Source organism: Anser brachyrhynchus, assembly GCF_964034855.1.
Source record: "Anser brachyrhynchus genome assembly, chromosome: 18".
In the NCBI taxonomy this organism is placed as follows: Eukaryota; Metazoa; Chordata; class Aves; order Anseriformes; family Anatidae; genus Anser; species Anser brachyrhynchus.
Window position 1 is genome coordinate 5,309,967 of NC_137711.1, and position 20,964 is coordinate 5,330,930.

The 20,964-nt window shown below is 34.5% G+C and overlaps 1 protein-coding gene across 5 annotated transcripts in view; it reads right to left on the reverse strand.

Moving 5' to 3' along the window:
* STXBP4 (syntaxin binding protein 4) overlaps positions 1-20,964 on the reverse strand; it is a 77,119-nt gene that overhangs the window by 33,250 nt on the left and 22,905 nt on the right. For 3 of the 5 annotated variants that reach the window (XM_080560391.1, XM_080560389.1, XM_080560388.1), the window contains 11 exons: positions 20,427-20,610; positions 19,903-19,981; positions 17,066-17,160; positions 16,477-16,573; positions 14,571-14,683; positions 13,796-13,882; positions 12,635-12,700; positions 6,094-6,270; positions 3,756-3,872; positions 3,071-3,120; positions 2,310-2,447 (listed from right to left, as the gene is read on the reverse strand). In XM_080560391.1, coding sequence (XP_080416517.1) covers positions 2,310-2,447; positions 3,071-3,120; positions 3,756-3,872; positions 6,094-6,270; positions 12,635-12,700; positions 13,796-13,882; positions 14,571-14,683; positions 16,477-16,573; positions 17,066-17,160; positions 19,903-19,981; positions 20,427-20,610 — 1,203 coding nt within the window. The remainder of the gene's footprint in view (positions 1-2,309; positions 2,448-3,070; positions 3,121-3,755; positions 3,873-6,093; positions 6,271-12,634; positions 12,701-13,795; positions 13,883-14,570; positions 14,684-16,476; positions 16,574-17,065; positions 17,161-19,902; positions 19,982-20,426; positions 20,611-20,964) is intronic. The other 2 variants (XM_080560390.1, XM_080560387.1) reach the window with 1 other exon arrangement.

The following is a 20,964-nucleotide window of genomic DNA, read 5'->3' on the forward strand; positions in this document are numbered from 1 at the left end:
TTTAACAATTTTTTTTGAGAGCTTTAAAGCTTTAATCTTACACACAAGCTCGTCAGAGAACAAGTCTATCTGTAATACTCTCCAAATCAGAATGAACTCAGAAGGATGACGTTCAATCTTTAAATCCTTCTCTGCAGAGCTATTTTTAACCCGCAGGTTCATAAAACGGATCTTTGCTATGGCTCTAGAGCTTTCTAACATGTATCCTACCTATAATTTTTGACACAACCACATGTTAGAATTCAATTGCATTTAGGACTAAATGTTTTCCTTGCATGATTTCCTGTGTAGTGTGATAGAAACAACTTAATGTGACAGAGTACTTCCATCGTAACTGGTGGAAAACAAATTCCCCACTATCCTGGCCACTGTTTTTCTTTTCACCTTCTCCAGTCATTCTAATTCTAATATTTTGGGTAATTCTTCTTTATCTTCTTATTTTGCTTCGTTCTCCTTTATACATGATGCATAAATATGTGATGCAAGTAAGACATTTTTCATACTTTGAAACGTTTCCTCAATGAATATACTTATGCAGTCCCCTTCTAATTTAATTTCCAATCAACATATAAAGGATATTAAAATATTCGATACCATCATTGTCACCATAATTCTCCAGCTCTCAAAAAACTCCTGCGATATGTTGGACCATTTCTGTTTTATTTTTGCAAAGCAATCCATCTAATCTGGATTAGAACTGACATGTCAGCCCATCTAGAGGTAAATACAATCAAAATATGCAACCATGGGAATCCTTTAATAAGCCACAGTTGCTTCTTAGATTTCCAACTGCATACAGTTTATTACAGTAACTGGTCATGAACTAGCATAATTTTGACCAATGGGAACAGAATTCTGTTAATGACCTAACTGAGGGAATACACTTATCTCCAATAGAAACTGCAGGCTACATTCACTCCCTAAAGCAATAAAATCTTCATTAAGACTCCAGTTGATAAATGTTCTCATAAATTCAACAGAATAATATTTTGTAAACACTCTTTTATGAAAATAGAACATCATAGTCAGGAAATTCTGCTGGTTTTACATGATTCTGGAGATTTTCATATTCCTCATCTTGACATTAAATTTCTGCTTTAATTTTTCCAGGGATTTATATTCTAATTATAGTTTGATAAAGGTGCATACTCAGCTGACACTGAATCTGCATTGTGCTTTGGTGCTATGAATGATTTATTCTACCAGTTCACACCCAATTTTAAACAAAAACATCTATGTACTCTGCTGCTGAATTGATACCAGATTTAAAAGCCCTGGAGGATTTGTTTAATTAAAGACATTTCCTAACTTCACAAGTCCACATTTAAAAATTCTTAATAATGCTCAGATTTTCTAAAGATTTGGAGAAATCTACTCATTCTGATGCATCTTTTGCGTCTCAGAAGAGGGTTTATGTTTGTGTGGTTTAAGATACTGAGATCTTAAAGCTAATATTCCAAAACCCTGTCAGCTCAGACTGCATTCACTACATGTTTTTTGTTCAAAGCCCACAAACATCAACAGAAATATCCCACCAATGAATTTCAGATTATGCCTCTTGAGACAATGAAACTCGGGTCTCTAGAATCCCATGTGATGCTTATTTCTGACTACTTCCTTCTAATGATTAGAGCAAGACGATCTTAAACCACATAAAGTCCTTGGTGTATGTTTTTCGAAGAGCGATGAATGCTATTGAACAGAATTAAAATAACTGTTTAATATTACACTTCCATTTCTTCTTTTCATAAGCTGTTTTTTAAATAAGAGCTTGTTGATGAATGCAAAAGTAAAAAGGCTGTGCAAAAGGCAAAGGAAACCGAAGAAAAGTAAAAAGAAAAACTGGATCCACTGAGAGATCACTGTATCTCCAAGAGATCTGCCATGTGGTGGCAAATCACTGATGTCTCTATTACCAGCCACTGGCTTTACTGCACTCTATTACAAGTCATTAATTTCAGCTGGCATAACGCTCATCACTTGCCAAGTCAACCCTTTCAGAATGGAGTGAAATATTTTGTATCTTTCTGAATTATTAGGTATTTTCAGAAATGTCTACCAACTCCCTGTTTTAATCTTCAGAATAAGTAATTTCTTGGTTTATTAAACAGGTATTCTTATTAAAAAAAGGAAAAAAAAAGAGCAATACTTCTTTCCTTGGCTTAGTATAAATGGATGAAACTTTAAACTGAAAACTAACAAAAAAACCAGTAGTCTCAACTGGCAGCCAAGATGCTAAAGCTACAACATTTGATGAAAGAAAGGAAGTATTTATGTGTGTATATACAAACACAGACACATGCACTCACTCACAATCTACTTCCAAAATGGCACGGACAGACTTGGCAAGGTCTCTGGCTTCCGCTGCAAGAGCTGTGGTGACAGTTGGTCCAATCCTTCCCAACCGGGCAAGAAGTGCTTTAGAAGACAAGGTTATTCTTCTGTCACTAATAGGAAAAAAAAAAAAAGAAGAGTGTTTGTTTGTAAGACTAGAAATAGAAAGATTTATTTTTAATAAAGTAAAGCTGTGTTTCTAGATAGGTGTTATTTCATTCTATGAACTAAAAGATTCATACCACCAAATATAAATTTGTCTCAGAAGTAGTTCTGTCTGTATAACAAAGGTATTAGGAAAGTTGGATAGTTCAGTTAGAACAATGTAGTTCATGACTCAAAAAGTAGTGTCAAAACCTCAGTAGATGTCAGAAAAGTAAATTCCTTAAAATTAATTTTCATATTAACATTTAAGAAGGGCCACTACTTTAGGGTACCTAATTCTTATCTTATATATATTATCTTATATATCTTATATAATTCTTGTCATAGTTATAGGCCATAACTATGCGATTAACTCTTTTAATTTAATACTCTGTTTTTTAATGAAGCAGCATAATGAAGCTTAGTTTTTAATTCTTCCCCACAATTGTAATTGCATTCAGTAACATACTGCAGAAAACTATATGAAAAAATAGCTACAAAACAATTTTTGGAGACTTTGAAACAATCATAGAGGTTTTCAATATTATACGAATAACTGCATTTCATTACAAAAGAGCTCAGATCTGCCTACCTTAGAACTGTTGAGGGAGTAGAGTTATCTGAAAGTACTTCATGTACAACCTGTTGGCCATAGTCAAAAAGTTAACACTTGATAAATCAACACAATCAATAAGTTGATACCTTATAATTAGATGCTCTATTTGGGGACATGGGATTTGATTTGTATCTCAAGAGACTAGGGAGTCCAGTCTTTCCCATCCAGATGTTTAAAACTATTTCCTATTCAGTTTGACCCTTGGCTACAAAAAATATCATCAGAAGTTACAGAATGATACACAATGGATTACTGCAGTAAAGGCAGAAGTAAAACAAACACACAAACAAAAAAGATAACCCCTTTGCATGAAATAAATACCATGATGTTTCTTGTTTGTGTTACAGCATTTCAAAATATTATTAAATATTATTTTTCTGCTTCCCCCCCCCCAGGGAATTTCACAGAAGTTGATGTTTGTGAAAAATTATGTTTAAATATCTGTCCAGTTTCATTTGTTCTGTGTACAGCAAGATACAAAGACTAAGTAAATTCCTACGCAGACCTGTACACTTCTACACCATTTCTAGCACGTTGCATCAAGCTGTGGAATGGTTTCTACAAACTATAGTTTACAGTCAGCTTATTATGTTTATTCCTCAGAAACATCAATACAACACTTTCCAAATAAAATGCTGCTAGAAATGATAGGCAAAGTTACCTCTATAAATTGTAGTAATTTTTCAGTAGCCACCTCAAAGGTCTTCCTAGCCGATTCTGATTTCCGCAGCTGGCAGTCAAGCACTGTAACTCTCTTTCTCAAGTCTTGGATGTTATCCTGGAAAAGAGATTTGGTCCACGCTATTTTAAGGCTTTTATTTTAATAATTTTCTTCCATGGCTCACAAAGAAACAAGGTGTGAATTAAAATGGATGTCTGAAAAGTTTAACACATCATCTTTTCTACCTTTCTGAAAAACGTAACTGCTCCTGAGGCATGTTTGCCTGATCTAGTAGTAAGTAACAACAACACATTCTGGATTATGATATCAAGGTAAATTGAAATTGGCAGCTAACAACAGGGATAGGGCAGAAACTTCGGATTGTTTGAACTGATTCATGAATGGATGAAAAATACCAAACTGATGCTGGCAGTACCTGTCAGCAGGGTGGCATAAATAGCCAGCGTGTGAACGAGCTCAGTCCACTAGTTTGCATCTGTACATCCTTTGGCCAACAGAGTAATTACGGCATATCTTGGAGAAAATTACCCCCTAGGATTTCTCTACATGCACTTGTATAACCTATTGATCAGTGTTATGCATCCCTTCTCTACTTCAGCTACAGAGAACGTGAGCCTCAGCTACCGAGTCTGACTCATTAGCTTGAGTTCTGGAGGCCCCAGGCTCTGGCCTGAGTCCCTGGTACTACTGTTCAAGTGTGAGGACCATGAGTAAAGTCTTCACATGTACATGGGCATGTATGTTTAGGTAAGGTATTTGCTGAACAGACGGTCTAGACCAAAATATGCTCCAAAACTAAGAAAATATCACTATCATTAAAACAAATTTTCACATCCTGTAGGTAATCTTTTCTGAAAGCCCACTACCTACCATAAAAGTTATTAAAACTAAAACTCCAAAAAGCCACTTTTTATTATCTTTACTTGAAACAAATGAATGCACCCGTTTGTTTGTGAATAATGTACAAAGCAGCAGAATCACCATCACTCAGGATGCCAGAGAACCTGTCGATTAAAACATCTTTTTTTGTAATCTCATTGTCCACTCCTGGAGAAGGAGCTGGTCAGCCCTCAGAGAAACCATACTCTTTAATATTAAAAAAAAAAAAAAAATCAGCTACATAAAAATATGTAAAGACTTTATATCAACTCTACACGGTCATAGCTACCTGACAGTGCTTTTTTGAATAAGAAACACACAGAACCAAATCTCACCTCAGATTTTCAAGTGCTCAATCAGAATTTCAGGAATTCAAGCTAGCATCTTAGAAACAAATCTTTAATACAGCAACCCACATGCTCTGAATTTCTTAATATTTTTATATTTATTCAAGTCCTAGAAAACAAACAAAACTTAAAAAAAACACACAAAAACATAAAAAAAAACATAAAAGCTGGGGCATCTCACCCAGATGTTCAGAAAGAACAACTTCTAGGGTGTGATACATCTTATCACGCACACTCACAATTAGGTGAAAGGAATTCCTCCCTGGGAATTACACATCATGGCTATGTTGCTTCTTTGTAAGCTTGTACACCATAGAGGTCTGTTTAACCTTTTTAAAACCTTTTAATGTTGAACTAATTCTCATGCTGAAAAAGGCACCATTTCAGCAGGTTTCCTTCACCATTAATTCCTATGCACATCCATTTTTCATGATAAAAGGTAAACACACAAATGCCAACCTGTCTGCAGCTTTTCAAACTGTGTGTAGAAAATGGATCCTCAATCATGGGGAAAAATTAAAAAGTGCTTCAACTATTTTATTCCTTAACATGTTTTGAAACGACTTGCTGAAAATGAAGTAGTTTTAAAATATGAAGCTGAATTTAAAAAAGAAATTTCTCTGGCAGAGTACTGTTAGTAGCTTTTAGGTGATTATCTTGATTAAATCCAAATTTACTTAAGAACAGTGCTGGACTTTATTATCACTATTATTTGTCTAACAGAAACATAAAAATATTAAGACCACTTGTACATATACACAAAAGCATACAAATACACGTATAGGCTTTACATATGATATATCTGCAGTCCAGAAACTACTCCTTGCTTTAATGCTTGAGATGTTCCATATTGACCTATGACCCACATATGCTTCCAGCTCCTGTTTTTGCAGCCCAAAGATATCTGGATAAAGGAAGACTCATACACTTCACATTACCCCCTTCACTCCGCATCATTCCAGTTATTGAATAATACAAGACAAACAGTGACCTACTTTAGGAAAGCAGATGAAAAGAAAATGAAAACAAGATACATGACAACAGCAAGGAAACCATGGTAACTACGACAGGAGACTGGCTGCTTTGCTTACTTTATTTTGGCCAGAATGATCAGTGAGCTGAGCCTTCAGCTCCACGATTTCAGCTTCTAACAGGCGAATTACTTCTTCATAGTCCATCTCCATTCCACGAGCCTGTCTTTGTGCGGCTTCAGCAAGATGAATCCTACTTCGCAAGGCTCTCGTCTCCTCTACAGCTGCCTTGGCTTCCTATAGGTTACAAAATTTAATTGAAAAGTTACAACTCCTGCTAACAACAAAGGTTTAAAAAAAAAGTGCAGATTTAGCTTAAAAGTACTGGAGTTGGCAGTAGGGCTACCTTTTAGGATTCGTGGTTAGCCAATTCATTTCCTGAATTTACAATGAATGATGCACAAAGAAAAAACAGGTTTTTACAGAGATGATATTCCTGAGAAGTACATCATTAATTCTATGACTACTGCAAATCTAATTGAATGAAAAGTTTTATAGAAATGTATCTGATGCTATTAATTTGTCCCATCATTTATGTACAAGATAAACTACTTTTAATTAATGTTTTTTGATATTTAACTATTATTGCCTGAATTCACACTCAGTTCAGAGTTTCCACATCATGTAGATGGACTTCTAATGCAAGCATTCAGTCTAAACTGTTCTTAAAATTAGTGCTGTTTTTAATTTTTCTGCCCAGTTCCCACTCTTATATTGTTATTCTGTGTTATCACAGAAGAGTGTAATTTAAAATTTATATATAAATAAAGTAAGGAAAACTAGAAAAAAGAAGCTGTTAACTTTTAATTCACCTGAAGTAAACCATAAATGCTGTAAAATCCAATTCAGAGAAGGATATTGCTCACTTCATTTTACTACTGAATATTAATTCAAATTCACTTTGGTTTGTAAATTCAAAAAAGTTAAACAAAAGGTCTAGACAACAGCTTAGCTTACACTATAAAAGACTGAACTGCTCAACGGCTCACAGGCTCTACAGGCTCACTGGCACCAAAAGCAGTAAACCCTTAGCTTTTTTTTAATCTAGAGAAAATACTTTATATGAATTTCCTGAAGCATTACAGTTACAACTTTTAAATAGAAAAATTCACAGAACTAGAAATTCTTTGTACAAATTCCTCAGCTAAGGATACTTAAGTATATAGGCTATTTCTAGTTTACCTGTTATATCTTATTATTATAGCTATATCCTGGTTGGGAATGGGACTAGAGGGGAAACAGGAGAAACAGACATTGAGAATCCATAACCAGTAGTAAGTAGCCTGGACTTGAAACCACTTTTCCTGAAAAATCTAAATGACCACAACTTCAATTTTCTGTGGAAGAAATGTCATATAATATTTAATGGGTGTTATAATATAAATGTCTAGAGAGGTCAGTTAAACTTACAAATGAAGATTTAATTCTATTATTTCCTCAGAAGCATTTCTTCTTTGCAATCAATATTCTTTAAGCCAGATTTTCCTACGCTTTGTCTTAATGTTTTTCCTGTAAAATGACCACCAGTTCTACCAGTCTCGGTTTCAGATGATTTTTAACCCATAAATTGTTAGTCTTTATAAACAATATATATTTGTTTCATGCTATAAGTAAACTAATCTGAATGACATATATAGGACATCACCTACCTCACATTTACAATGGTTTAGCAACATAATACCAATTTGGATAATTGCCAGGGGCATTCTGGTCTCTTAGAAAATAAAGCATTAAAAGAAGTAATCATACATGTAGCAAACAGCAACATCATTAGTGAATACAGATGACACTGGGTTTATATAATATAGAGCTTTCCATTATAAGCGATAAAAGATACATTTAAATAACCTTTAATTCGACAGCAAGTACTTTTTTTTTTTTCTTTTAGAAGCACAAGAAGCATTAGATTCATCTATTCTACATGACCGCCATCTATACCTGGAAAAGCAGACTATTTGAAAGCTTACTGCTGCGTCTTTCTGTTATTCACCTAGCTTGTTTAACACTCATGTTTGCAGAGCGCTAAGAGCTGTGCAAGGGGACAGTACCGAAGCACTCACCAGAAGACTGGCTGTGGCTCATGAAGGCCACCAGTACAATCCGTCCCTCCTACAAGTGGCTCACAGCAATTCCTTTACCTCCAAATAATCCAGCAAGGACTCCTAAGAACTTATGAATCTATACGCATAGAAATCAAACTTACTGCCTCTGTACAGGGACTGCAAGAAACAATGTGAATCATCAGCAAGAAAAGGTGGGCCCTACTGATATAAAGGATGTTTTCATAGCCTTAAGTAGCAAAGGTATCGTTCAGTAATAGGCTAGAGGTGGGGAAAAGACTCTTGGAGACAAAAGTGAAACAATACTTCGGTATTAAGTTTGCCAAATATAAATGAACACAGATGTTTGACAAAGGATAGTATCATAAAAATGCACAAATGGGAATTATTTATATAAACTGACATCAAATAAGTCATGGGAAAATTGCTATAATGAAAAGGAAGGTCTTTGTTTTGAAATAAGACCTCCCTGAGTTAAGGGTTTCATCTCTTATAACCCAGAATTGCCTTTACTCATCCATTGTTTTTGCAGAAACCCAACTGCTGAATATTAATTTCCCTGTAATAGCAGACTAAGTATGACCAGATTTCAACAGTGAAAGACCTAAAGGAATAATTAACGAACAATGGGTTCTTATATTACAAGGAAACAATTATCCACATTATCACTGGATTTGCAGAATTTTCTGACAAACCAGAGCTCTTTGCTTGAGCAGGGAGGCACAAAGCACATGATACCATCAGTTTTCCCAGTTCTACAGTTACTGAAGTTGGCACTGCAGTGACTTGGTGGGTTCTCTAACTCGTGCAGGTAAGGGGCATCCACCAGAGAAGAAGAGATGGATTACAGCATGCTTCAGCAACACTTTCTCTTTCAGTCCCTTTCAGTTGCAGGTATCAAGGAAGACACAACAGAAATGGAATCTGCAGCTGCTAATACGTCCTCCATATAAATGCTTGATGGAACTATTTGTCCTAATCTGGTATAAAGCCACCACAACAAATAAGAAAGTGCAGGCTGGAGAAGAGAAACTGAATCCTTACAGAATCAATATATTCGTGTGCAGGTTTCTTACAAAGCCAGGTATTTTTTCCCTTGAATAAATTCAAGTGTTTAAAGTAGGTTTCATCTGAGTAATACTGCAGCCACCACAAACACTGGAAGAAAGGCATTCTTTAAACTACATGAAAAAGTGTAGCAACGATTCAATTATGCTTATCCATTCATTTTACAAAAACAACATGTTGAAAACATCATTTAAAGAACTTCTATTATTTTTATTATATATTAGAATTAGAAAGTTAATGAAATAGAAATAAACCAAATGCTTCTTTCAGGCAGGGTGAAATAAATTATATACTGCTTCCAAAATATCAGCCATTCAAGTCTGAGTCTTCAAAGCACCACTTTTCCTCTTAGAAAACAGAAGCACAGAATAGCAAATATAACGCCTATGAAATAAAAGTCCAGTGGAATGGGATGCCACAAGCACTACCCTAACTTTAGCATCTTTCACATTTACTGTGTTTAGCTAAGGTGCTTTGGCTGATAATGTTTGCATAAAAAAGCTGTAGTGAAGATGAGATCACTCAGGTTGGTATGACCTTGGACTTCCAGGCACTATAGAATACAGTCAGACTCCTCCAGGAAGATAAATCTCAGCATTACAGATCTCACATTTGTAACACTGACAAGACTTCAGGTACTCAAAAGCACCACTCTATGTTTTGTGCCAATTTCAGCTTCCTTAAGATTTCAGGGAAGACCCAAAGCTATGGAGAGCAGTATCACAATCTCAAATATTTTAGCTATATTTCTAATCCTGAGAGTTTCTATTTATCCTGTTAGCTACCCATTCAAGCACCACTTAATGAATGGGTACTGACAAAGCACATCCATTAAACAGAATATTTGTATGCCTGCCCTAATTAAGCTGCAATCTCTGGGATTCACAATTAGCAGACAATGGAAATACCACAAAAGATACTCCTGTATATGACTGGTAGCCTGCATCCTCATTTAAAGCCTTGTTTTTTTTCAGGAAAGCAATGAATTAAAAGTTTAAATTGTACTGATTTCAGAAGACCTTAAGCCCATAAATTGTATTTGTTTACTTTGAAATGGGCCATTAGCTCTCAGTAATGTTCCTGTTAATTCATTTCACTAACTTGAGCTGAAGCAGGAAATCCTCAAAGTACACTATTTCATCCATTCTTGAGATTTTCTCTTCAATTTACAGATGCTTTCTTCTTTGAATTGACACTAAGCTCTCTTTGCCTCCTGAACTAAGAGCATACTAGAGAACAGAAGAAAAGAAATCCTGAAATGGCTACTTACACAGCTGAGAAAGTTGCAGAATCTTTTATAAAATAGCCCCCAAACAGCTATGCCTAGAAAAAAAACCATAACTTTAATGCTGACTCAACTGACTTACAGTGATGAAAAATTCCACTGTACTACTAACTCCAATAATGAAGATCTATTTTTAATAGATATGCAAGAAAAAGGCAGCATTTGGGTTGTGGCTTCTTCCAGACTGGCAAGAAGGCTGAGAGGTCGATTTAGCTAGTACATCAAGAAAAAAGTCACTCGTGCTTTTTTCACCTTGATTTTTCACAAAACGAATTTTCATGTTATTTCTCCTGAAATAAAACCACCTTAGAGACATCACACCCATAATATTTCAGAAGGTTATGTGCAGTCTTTCTGTCTTTACGCTTATAGGTGGATAAGTATCTCAAGTTTAAATCTAAACTGTACATTGTACTTTTCAAGGTACATCCAAGTGTTTGCTGTAGGAAACACAACTACCTCTTCTGAAACCCTGAGCACCTTCAATGCAGAGTAATTGGCTGTAGCCATATCTAGATGTCTGAGGATTCAAAAAGAGGTTCAGATAAGAAGGCTGGCAATTACATGGCAATTAGTACTATGTAGCCTATTATTTTTTGAACTTTGTATTACCATAAATCTCAGTGTCAGCATTGGTTCTGAACTGCAGACACATATATATAAAATACTACAAAATATGTAAAGTATAAACAGAACTACAATTTCGATCAAAAGCCTGCTTTTACCTCCTAAAATAGGTCTCAGGCTAAAGCACTGCTGAAACTACACATAACTTATTGTTTCTCTATTTCACTATCTGGAACGTTTTCAACAGCATTTACTTAAAACACTCAATAGAAAATCTGGAGGTCTGTATTATTCCCTGCAAAGCTGACCTTCACAATCCCATGACAGTACTTGACAGAAAAATTAAGGTAGGAGGACCTTGTGAGGTAGAAAATAGGTATTGCTTCCAATTAAAACTGGAATGGTTTCTGTGTAAGTCTACCTTCCCAGTAAGAGCAGGTGTGTGAATTGAAACACCTTATGTGGAGGACCCAATGTCCATATTGTTTGCATTTTCAGGTTTTTACCTTCCACTAGCTTTAGTTTAGGCTGATGGACTGAACATCAACTCTAGTCTGGAGTGATAGACTAAACACTCATTTAGCGAATGGAAACATGAGGACCACTACTGTAACATACTTCCAGTTAAATTTTATCCAAAAAATAATCTATCTTTTTTCATTGGTGTTTCACAGTGTAGAGGGCAACACCACAATATTAACAGAGAAAGCTTTCAAGCAGTTCTCTCATATTCGTGGAGTAAAAGATGACCAAGGCGCTAAACAAAAAAATGCATATATGAGCCATAATGTAAAAGTAATTTTAACGTAACAGTAAACATTAAGATTTTTAAACTACATTTTGCATTTTTACAAGAACATCTGATGCAACAGATAGCCTTGAGGAACCTGCAAGGAATGTGTGCAGCAGTATGAGAGAGATTTCTTCTCTCTGACCAGCTCAGAAGAAGAGCTGACAGGAGGATGTTCGTAGAAGAAGGAAACAGGAAATTTACTTGGTTTTGAATCTGGGCTATAAACAAAGTAAGACTTAAATATAATTGGAAACTTACTTTAAGAGACACAAAAGAAGGTTAAATTTCATAAGAAATTTGGATTTCTTCTCTCACAATTATAGACGGATATGGAGACAGAAAGAAGACATTTCTCGCAAAACGCTTATTACCATTTTTTTTTCCTGGTAAACACCAGGTAGCATTGTCAGACATATCTATTATTTCATACCTGGCTTTCTGGTTGACATATAAAATAGCAAAACTTGAGATTGTAGATTATGCATACTGTCACCTAAGAACAGCAAAGTCACTTAAAGAACATTTACACTTAACATGAGAAAGGTACTACATTGATATCCAACTAACCTGATCCAGTTTGTCTTATGATTCCTATGGTTCCTAACTCAGTTCAATAAAAAAGTATCATTGGTTCAAAAACTTAATTTGGATATAATTACAGAATTGGATATACAGTCTCCAATTCTAATCAAAAGCTTTGTAGTAGCAAAAGAAACACTTTGAGTTGAAATCAGTGTGAAGGTACAGTCTATACAAACATCAAGAGCGCAAGAAGTCCTCCCTCCTTTTCAAGACAAAGAGATTTTATTTTAAAGAAACTCAACATACTTGCTTGACTATTTGTAGCTCCTCTGTTAACTGTTTCTGTAAATTCATAGATTCAGACAATTCTTCCTGTAAAAAAAAAAAAAGGAAGAAATAACTAGTTATGCAAGAGAGAGGTTGTATTACCAACTTGCTTACAACTGCTGTGTTTCTAGGTCATGCCACACTCCACTAATAATGTTGAAAAAACGCAAACACACTTATTTGAAAAGTTCTGGTGGAAATAATAAATAATCAAAATGCTTTTACTATACCTGGGACAAAATCAATTTTTAATCTCTAAAAGCTATTTTTTCAGAGAGTTCATTGATAATATGCTGTTTAGGTTTCTTTAGCATTCTAGGATTATACAATGAACACTTCTGCAATACAAATTAAACACACACTCTAAGTCTCTTGTTACCTAGCCACCTGGTAAATGTGCAGAATAAAGACTTTTTTGTGACTTTAATAGATTGTTGTGCAACCTAACATTCACATCAGGAATGTTCAACAGTGTTCAATACTGTTTGTACGTTTGACCACATTTTCACTTGCCAACTTCCACCAGAAGCCTGTAGTAAGGCTACACTGCTGCAGGCTGCACCACTTTCAGAAGGTTAAAAGTTCTAAAAAATTTCTCTATTTTTTTTTAAAGTGGTTGTACAATGGTTGTAACCATCGGTTTGAAAATGGTTGTAACCCAAGTTTTAAGTAAAACTAAACATACTAATTGCTTTTGTTTTACGTATTTTGTAGTGTATGTGAAAATCTATATTAATTTTGCAAACAGATTAATTCACCCTGCAGTTAATTTCTTTCAAAAACATTAGCATATGCTCAGACACTCTGGTTACTAGGATCACACATTTCTAAATAAAATTGCTATGCAAATCAGTCACTTCTCCAAATTCACTTTGGTGAAATGTCTGTTTAATCTCATCTCCCTGCGAATCAGATTAAAAAGTGTGTTAGTATTCAGTATAACAAATATAATTCATGTTTTCCAGAAATACATTGTGAGCATATGAACTTCAAACATCATTAGGCTGTTTGCTCTGCCTTTTTATTTATTCATCAAATATTGCACATAAAATTCAAAAGAAAAACAGTAAAGCGCACAATATGTACACTCAAAAAATTAGTCTCTAAAATAAATTAAAACAAGTTGAAATTAAGCATTACCTTTAACTTGCTCATTTCTTTTAAAGCTTCATCCTTTTCTTTTTTAAGCTTTTCCATGTCATCCTCCAAAGAACCACAGGTTACAAACTGTGCATAATTAAATAGGCCAGGTTAGAATCTAGTGCTAACCACATCTTCTATATCTTTTACATCCAATCTTAAAAGGTCTTGCTAATAAAATGAGAAGATAATCTTAATTTTAAAATAATTCAAAGCTCTGGAAAACATTACTGAAAACACTAAGAATTTTAAAAGGAATTCTGACCAACTTATCTTCCAAAGGATTAATTATTTTTCCTGTTAAAAAAGATTAACAAAACTCGCCAAGAATACACATTAATGGTCCCTGTTTTCTTCAATATTTTAAATAATACATAATTTTATTCAAGTATTCCTATGCTACAAATAGACTACTTCAGCATTCATTCTTAAAAGTTACCTCCAGAATAAAGCAATATTCCATCTAGCAGTAGTTCACATCAATGGGCCCCATAATTGTTTATTAGTCACACAGGTAGTAGCAATATATATTCCATTTAAGAAACCTTGGTAAATCACTGCTGTCCATACTTACGACTCACAACATAATTACATGAATTGCTTTCTACAAAGTAGGTTGCTTTAAAAAGCTTCACAGAAACTAGGTTATCTTAAAGCACAGCATGATACAGAGCTGTTCTAAAAACCTGCCCAAGCTTTGGAATAATCTCACGTATACTAAGCTCTCCAATAATCTCCTCAAAACAACTAAACACTGTACAAACACATATTTTACCTGTGAATTTAATAAACCGGCAATTTCATTGATCCCAAATGTTACAGGATTTTGGCCACCATCTGTTGCATTCAGTTGCATGGAGAACAGATTCCTTGAAACTTCAATGAAATCTAAAAAACAGTTTAGCCTGCAGGTTCAGTTTAGTAGCAGCATCACTAGATGCAACACAACTGCTAATATCACCATGTAAGGCCTACTCTTTATAAATGCAGTGTCTGTTCTCCCTCACCTTCCTAAAGGAAAACATAATTCTTTTACATTTTTGTCCGACACATTTCTCTGAATAGAAACATTAGGTAAAGCTGGTAAAATTCAGAACAGGTCTTGGGATGAAATGCTTCTTCAGTTGTGTAGGAGAAAGGAAAACAAAAGGTGGTACGATGTTCAACCTCAAAGTACCTGGTCAGAGATGCTGTACATTTGGCAGGCCTGTGTGAAAAATTAAGAGAGACCTGCACATCTGTTTTACACCTGTCTTCTCAGTGGATTGATCTTCCCAGAGGAGACAGTCTCTCTGTAGGAAAAAGGGGCAATTTTGGGCTAGTTCACAGTTCACCTTTACATTTGCAAGCAAGTCCTTTAAACCACTGATAGAGAGACCTGGTAAAATTGATGCTGAGCAAGAAAGTTTTATATATAGACACTGCAGCATTTTTAATCAATATAGCTATTCATTTTGAATGTATAAAAGAAAACTTACTGCTACGATCTGAGAGAAAACAGGAAATTTAAAGATCAGTTAGTATACACCACATAAAACCTGATGGAAGATCTACCATCTCTAGTGATAAGATACTTGAAAATCCTGTGCCTTTTTAGATGGTTTAGTACAAGAAATTATTTTTCTTAAACCAGTGCCTGGTGCTGTTTTTCATAAACTTCAGGAAAATTGAAATTACCATGTCTCACAGTTTAACACAAATATTCTTAAACTGTTAGCGTCACCTACCAAAATTGTCATAACCAACAGAAAAAAACTCATTCCCATCAGAATTAGGTTTAGCTAGAAAAAAGACTGTGATGGTCTCTATGCAAATGTCTCTCCACATGCAATAGCTGAAAGGTTCTTGGTTGTCACAAACCAAACAAGTTAAATGGTCAGTCAGGTTAGTTGCTTCAAGAAGTCACTTTAATCACCAATACTATCCCAAAGAATTTTTGGAACAATTACAGTACCTGTCCTAGAAAGTAGCACAGTATCCATCCTAAAAAGTAGAGGCCTCTACATTTTAAGGGGTCTTGATTTTAGTCATAAAAAAATCATATGAACATTATGTACGTAAATGAAGACGAGCATGAAAAAAATCCCATAACTTATCTTTCTAAACTGTTGCTACATTCTACTAAGTTTAAATACAATAAAATTTGATAATTCAGAAAAAAAAAAGTGTGCTTTATCTGTATATACATATTGACTTGGACACAATAGTTTAAGAACACTTCAAGAGTGTTATCTTCTACAATTATTTACACCTAAACTGAAAGCCACTATTAACAGAGGATCATCTGGCTGCTTCTTAAAACATAAAAATAAACAGCTTAGTTGTTTAAAATGCAAACCATTTTAATATTTTAATGAAATCTTAAGGAGAAAGCACGTCTGTTGAAAAAACTCACGCTATTCAAATACTCTACTTTCATGGCAAAAATTCAAAAATTTGTGAGCACAAACCCCAAAACTTTCTCAAGGTTGCTGTTAATTAAATCTGTAATTACATTTACAATTACTTAGTTTCAGAATGCCAAGCTTATTTTTATAAACTAGAGTAAGGTTTTTACCCCAAAGTATTGTTTTATTTGCAGTAGCAACCCAATACTGACAGAAAATGTATTAACAGTTATTATCTATCATTTCTATATTTGTACATTTCATTATTTTTCAGGGTAATTAACAAATGATTACCTCCAAAAGACACTGTTCCTTTAGAATCTTTCTGAAGTTGCTGCCTTAGGGTTTGCTGCTGTTCAACTGTGGGCTGAATCCCCAGATAATTCAATGCCTGGAAGGAAAAAAACTTATTTTGGAAAAAAAAAAAAAAAAGGCTATGGATAATGACTGCAGGGACATGGGGGAGTAATTAAAGAGCTGCACTTCAAAGAGCTTTTGTATCATAGTACACTCTCACTGACAACACTTTTATTCCAGAGACTCTTTGTGACTTTTCTTTCTAATTGAGAGATCTTCAGATATTATTTAACCTTGAATACTGGTGAGCGTAATAAGCGAAACCCTTTGTCCTTAATAACTTCCTTAAAAATCCGGAGGGATGTTCAGATTCCCAGAAGACTTAATCAGTAATTAGATTAACAAAAACAGTAATTTGCCCAATATATAAAATGAAATATTGGCCTACAACCTGAAACAACTACCCAAACAGGTAATTTCATATGTAGCTTATACCTTGAAGTTTGAACCTTGAAATATTCTCTGGATGTTTTACATATATCATAAAGGGGGAGAAAGGAAAACTTAAAGGATGCGAAGTGTTTACCCTCTCCAGCTTTTCTGCTTTGAGACGAATAGTAGAGTTCAAGAAAGTCTTCCTTCCTTGCAGCTCATAATCACCATTCTGGCCGGGTGCAATGACTAGAACAAAAGAAAAATATAAATATGAAATGATTCTGTTGTAATGCTTGCTTTGAAAAATCTGTTATGTAGCTCTGTTCTTCAAATGGATGTCAGCTAAATACCCACTTGCCACAACAAATACTAATATTTAGGTTGACTTTTTCTTTAAAAGTGGCATAATGCTAATAATAAACAAAAAATATAGGTATCAATAACAAACTTATTTGAAATTGTCCATCAAAAACTGACAAGTAGCAAATTAGCAGAGAGAAACCAGGAATAACTTCAAGCGATTCATCAAGCATATGGCTTATACTCGTGGTATTTTCTTTTCTCTCTGTAACTCTGGAAACAGAAGGGGAAACACACTTGTGAATTTCAAGAGAGACCTTCAAGACACACCCTCCGCATAATCAACAGTTCCTAAAAACCTATCTAGCAATCTGGAAAACACTGTGAAAGAGAGGGAATGACCTGTTACCAACTAAGGGCTGCATGGAATTACTTTAGACTGCATTCCAACAGGCTCCTCTGCATGTTTTCGTGGGGAGGAACTCTCTTCCAAGGACTACCATCCGTTAAGCTCTGTATCCAAAGTGTTCATCACCTTCTGTCCAATTATTTCAATCAGAAATGCAACGATTTTACATAATTTTAACTAGTTGCATTAATTAATGCATTATGGTGAATCTATTTCATTTCCAGCATTTACAGAGGATTAGTTTGAGGAGAAGAAAAGAAGCTAGCAGTACTCAGCAGTCCCTGTGCAAGATTTCAAAAACACCGCTCCTTTTTTTTTTCTTTGTTCTAATGGAAGTTGAAAAATGCAGCCACAGCTTTGTCATGTTTCAAACAAAAGAAACAGCAGCCTTTGGAAGCCCTTGAACACAGACAACTTTTTTTTTTTTTTAGATAAATTACACTACATAAACAGAACAAATTCATTGCCTGTTTTTTTTCCAGAAGAAAATAAAATACTTGCTTTTATTCATTATTTATACATGTAATTTACATCTCAATTAATTATTTCATTAATGGACTACAGAGGTACTCAAAGCAAAAACACCATTTGAAAACTACAAGACCATGCAGATTGAGATCCTCTCCAAAGGAACAGAAGGAATCACACAGATTTTTTTTTTTTTTTTTTAAATTTCACAGTATATCTGTTTCCAAGCTCAAAGTAATTTACATCCTCTTTATATGCCAAAAGCATAAATGAAAACATCTTGAAAATCTCTGACACTAACACCTCTCACATGCTATATTAAATTCTGAAGACATTGGGCTAGAACCTCAGATGAATTGGCATACCTTCTTTCAACTCAGAATGAAAAAGCTTTGTGTATGAGTTTCTGCAAGAATTTCTCAAAATTGTGCTGATTTTTCTCTGAGCATTTAGAAAAAATTTAAGAGCTACTTCAATTTTTCAAGGTTATCCTTGAAAAGGGGCAGCATGAGAGAAGTGGCAGCTTTGGCTAAGGATGTGCTATAACAAAAAAGAAAAGTGACAAGAAACTTCAAACTGGAGCTGCAAGAATTTCTGCTTCCTACTCTATTAGCTACGTTATTTCAATAGACTAAGAAACTACGGTCTTCTTAGTCTCTTTAAAAAAGAATGAAGCTCCTGCATATTGCATTATATTAATCAAGAGCCTTATATTCTGAGTATATTCAGAAATAAGACTTTTTCTTGTGCCTTTGATTTAATCAGCGTGTTTTTCATCATCAGTACGAGAAAACTGTGTGATCATTAAATGCCAGCTGTATTCAATAATACAACTTTATCAGTTTCAGAAGTTCACATTCAGTCAGCTCACCCTTCAGGGAAGGAAGCAAACTGGTCAGATTTGCAATATGGAGACTGTTTCATTTAAAATTAGGATATCTAATTAGGACCTTAATAAGCCCAAGTACAATTTAAATAGTCACTGAAGCAATATCTAGGATGAATCAGATTCTGTATGTTTGTCCTTCACCTTATCAGTCTTCCCCTCAGACATCAAGGAGCACAGGTTATTCTTACTTAATGCTGCCCAAAGAAAAAGAATATAGTTCAAGTCTTCATATAGAAATACAAAACAGGATCAATTATATTATTTTTTTATTTGAGAACCGCATGGTTATGCCTGTATTTTCACTGTCTATAAATACAATGCATACTGGTTTCCCAGAGGAATTACAACCATTCAATTCAGATTTGGTTCTGACCAAACTCTAGAACCTCTCTATTTTTTCTTAGTGTTGTTTTCATAAGATATATTCAAAGATACAATCAAAGGGACTATTTTCTTAGTTTGAATGCCACGGCTCTCATATATAAATATACACATATGCATTCTATTTGTTATTAATTGAAAAAGTCTTAAAGAGGTCTGCATGTTATTTCTATCCTTCCAAATCCTTGATTAAAAAAAAAAATGCAAGTGGTATATATCCACAGAATTTCATCAAATCAAGAAAGCAGTTTCTATGGTAACCTAATCTTGATCTATATGTGAGTCTTCATTATCTGGTTTCGACTGAGTCTATTATCATTACTGCTATATAGCAAATGTTGTGATCACTCATTTTTGTTTGGTTTCAGCTGTTTGTTGTTATATCTGACAGAAGTTACTGCACAATCCATTGATCTTTATCCTTTATTTAGTACTACAAAAATGGTGCAATATTACTTTTTTTTGGAAGCCTATGTACTATTTTCTGTTAAGACAATTATTGAAGAACAAAAGTGTGACAGGAAATTAAATCAGCATTTACCAGGAACTGACACATCAGTAGGACTGCTCTCTGCAGAAGTAATTGGAGATTGCTCTTCAATTTTGACTCCAGTTTCCATCTATGAAAGAAAATCAGAAGTCATGAAATACCATTTTCTAAAATAGGTCACAAGCCAGACTAGAAATACACATTAAACTAAAAGAGAGAGAAAGGAAGGAAGTCTAGGGGGGGGGGAAATAGGGCTGGACACATCCAAACAACCCTAGCAGAAAATGCAAGGCATGGGATGGGGATGGTGAGAAGGTATGCCATTCAAAACTTAGATCGGGGCCTTATCAAAAGCTTAGATGGGGTTGAAGAACTTGACAGATGAAGACAGCATAGCCCCTAGGCAGCCTGCTTCAATGTTTATAGCTCTGACGGGAAACAAAAGTGGGCAAGAATCTCGAGTATGAATATAAAAACAACTGAGAATCACCTGTTTTGACTCTGTTTGACAAGGAACATTTTATTTTATTCAACTATTTTCTCAGTTTATATTAATGAATAATATAAATACTCACAGCATTAGGAGTGAATGTTGAAACAAACTTTCCATCAGGAGACGCTAGAGGACTAAGGACTGCAGCTTGTTGTCCTCCGTATGTTCCAGAAGATGTTAAGAGACTGGAAGGACGTGGCAGATTCTCTGAATAACTGGGAATATTTTTTTGTCTTATAAAAGCTATCTCCCAAAAACTTTCAAACCTAGAATTAGAATTAAAAAAACTTTTAGCATACTGTATACTATTCTGTTCATAAGAGTATATATTACTAGACTAACAACTATATTTTCCCTGACAATGTGCATGATTATTCTTTTTTATTTTTCTAAAAGGATATTCTATTCTCTATCATTAGAACAAGTAAGCAGTGCTTTAAAAATATATATATATATATTTCAAAAAGGAATGAATATATCATAATTTTAAAGTGCTAAAAGGTTCATTTGAGTCTTTTTATATGGCACAGTATTTCAACTGATCATTTCAAAAACATGAACATACCCTGTATTTCCTCTAAGCCCCCGTGACAAGACTTTTCACAGTAATGCAATAATTA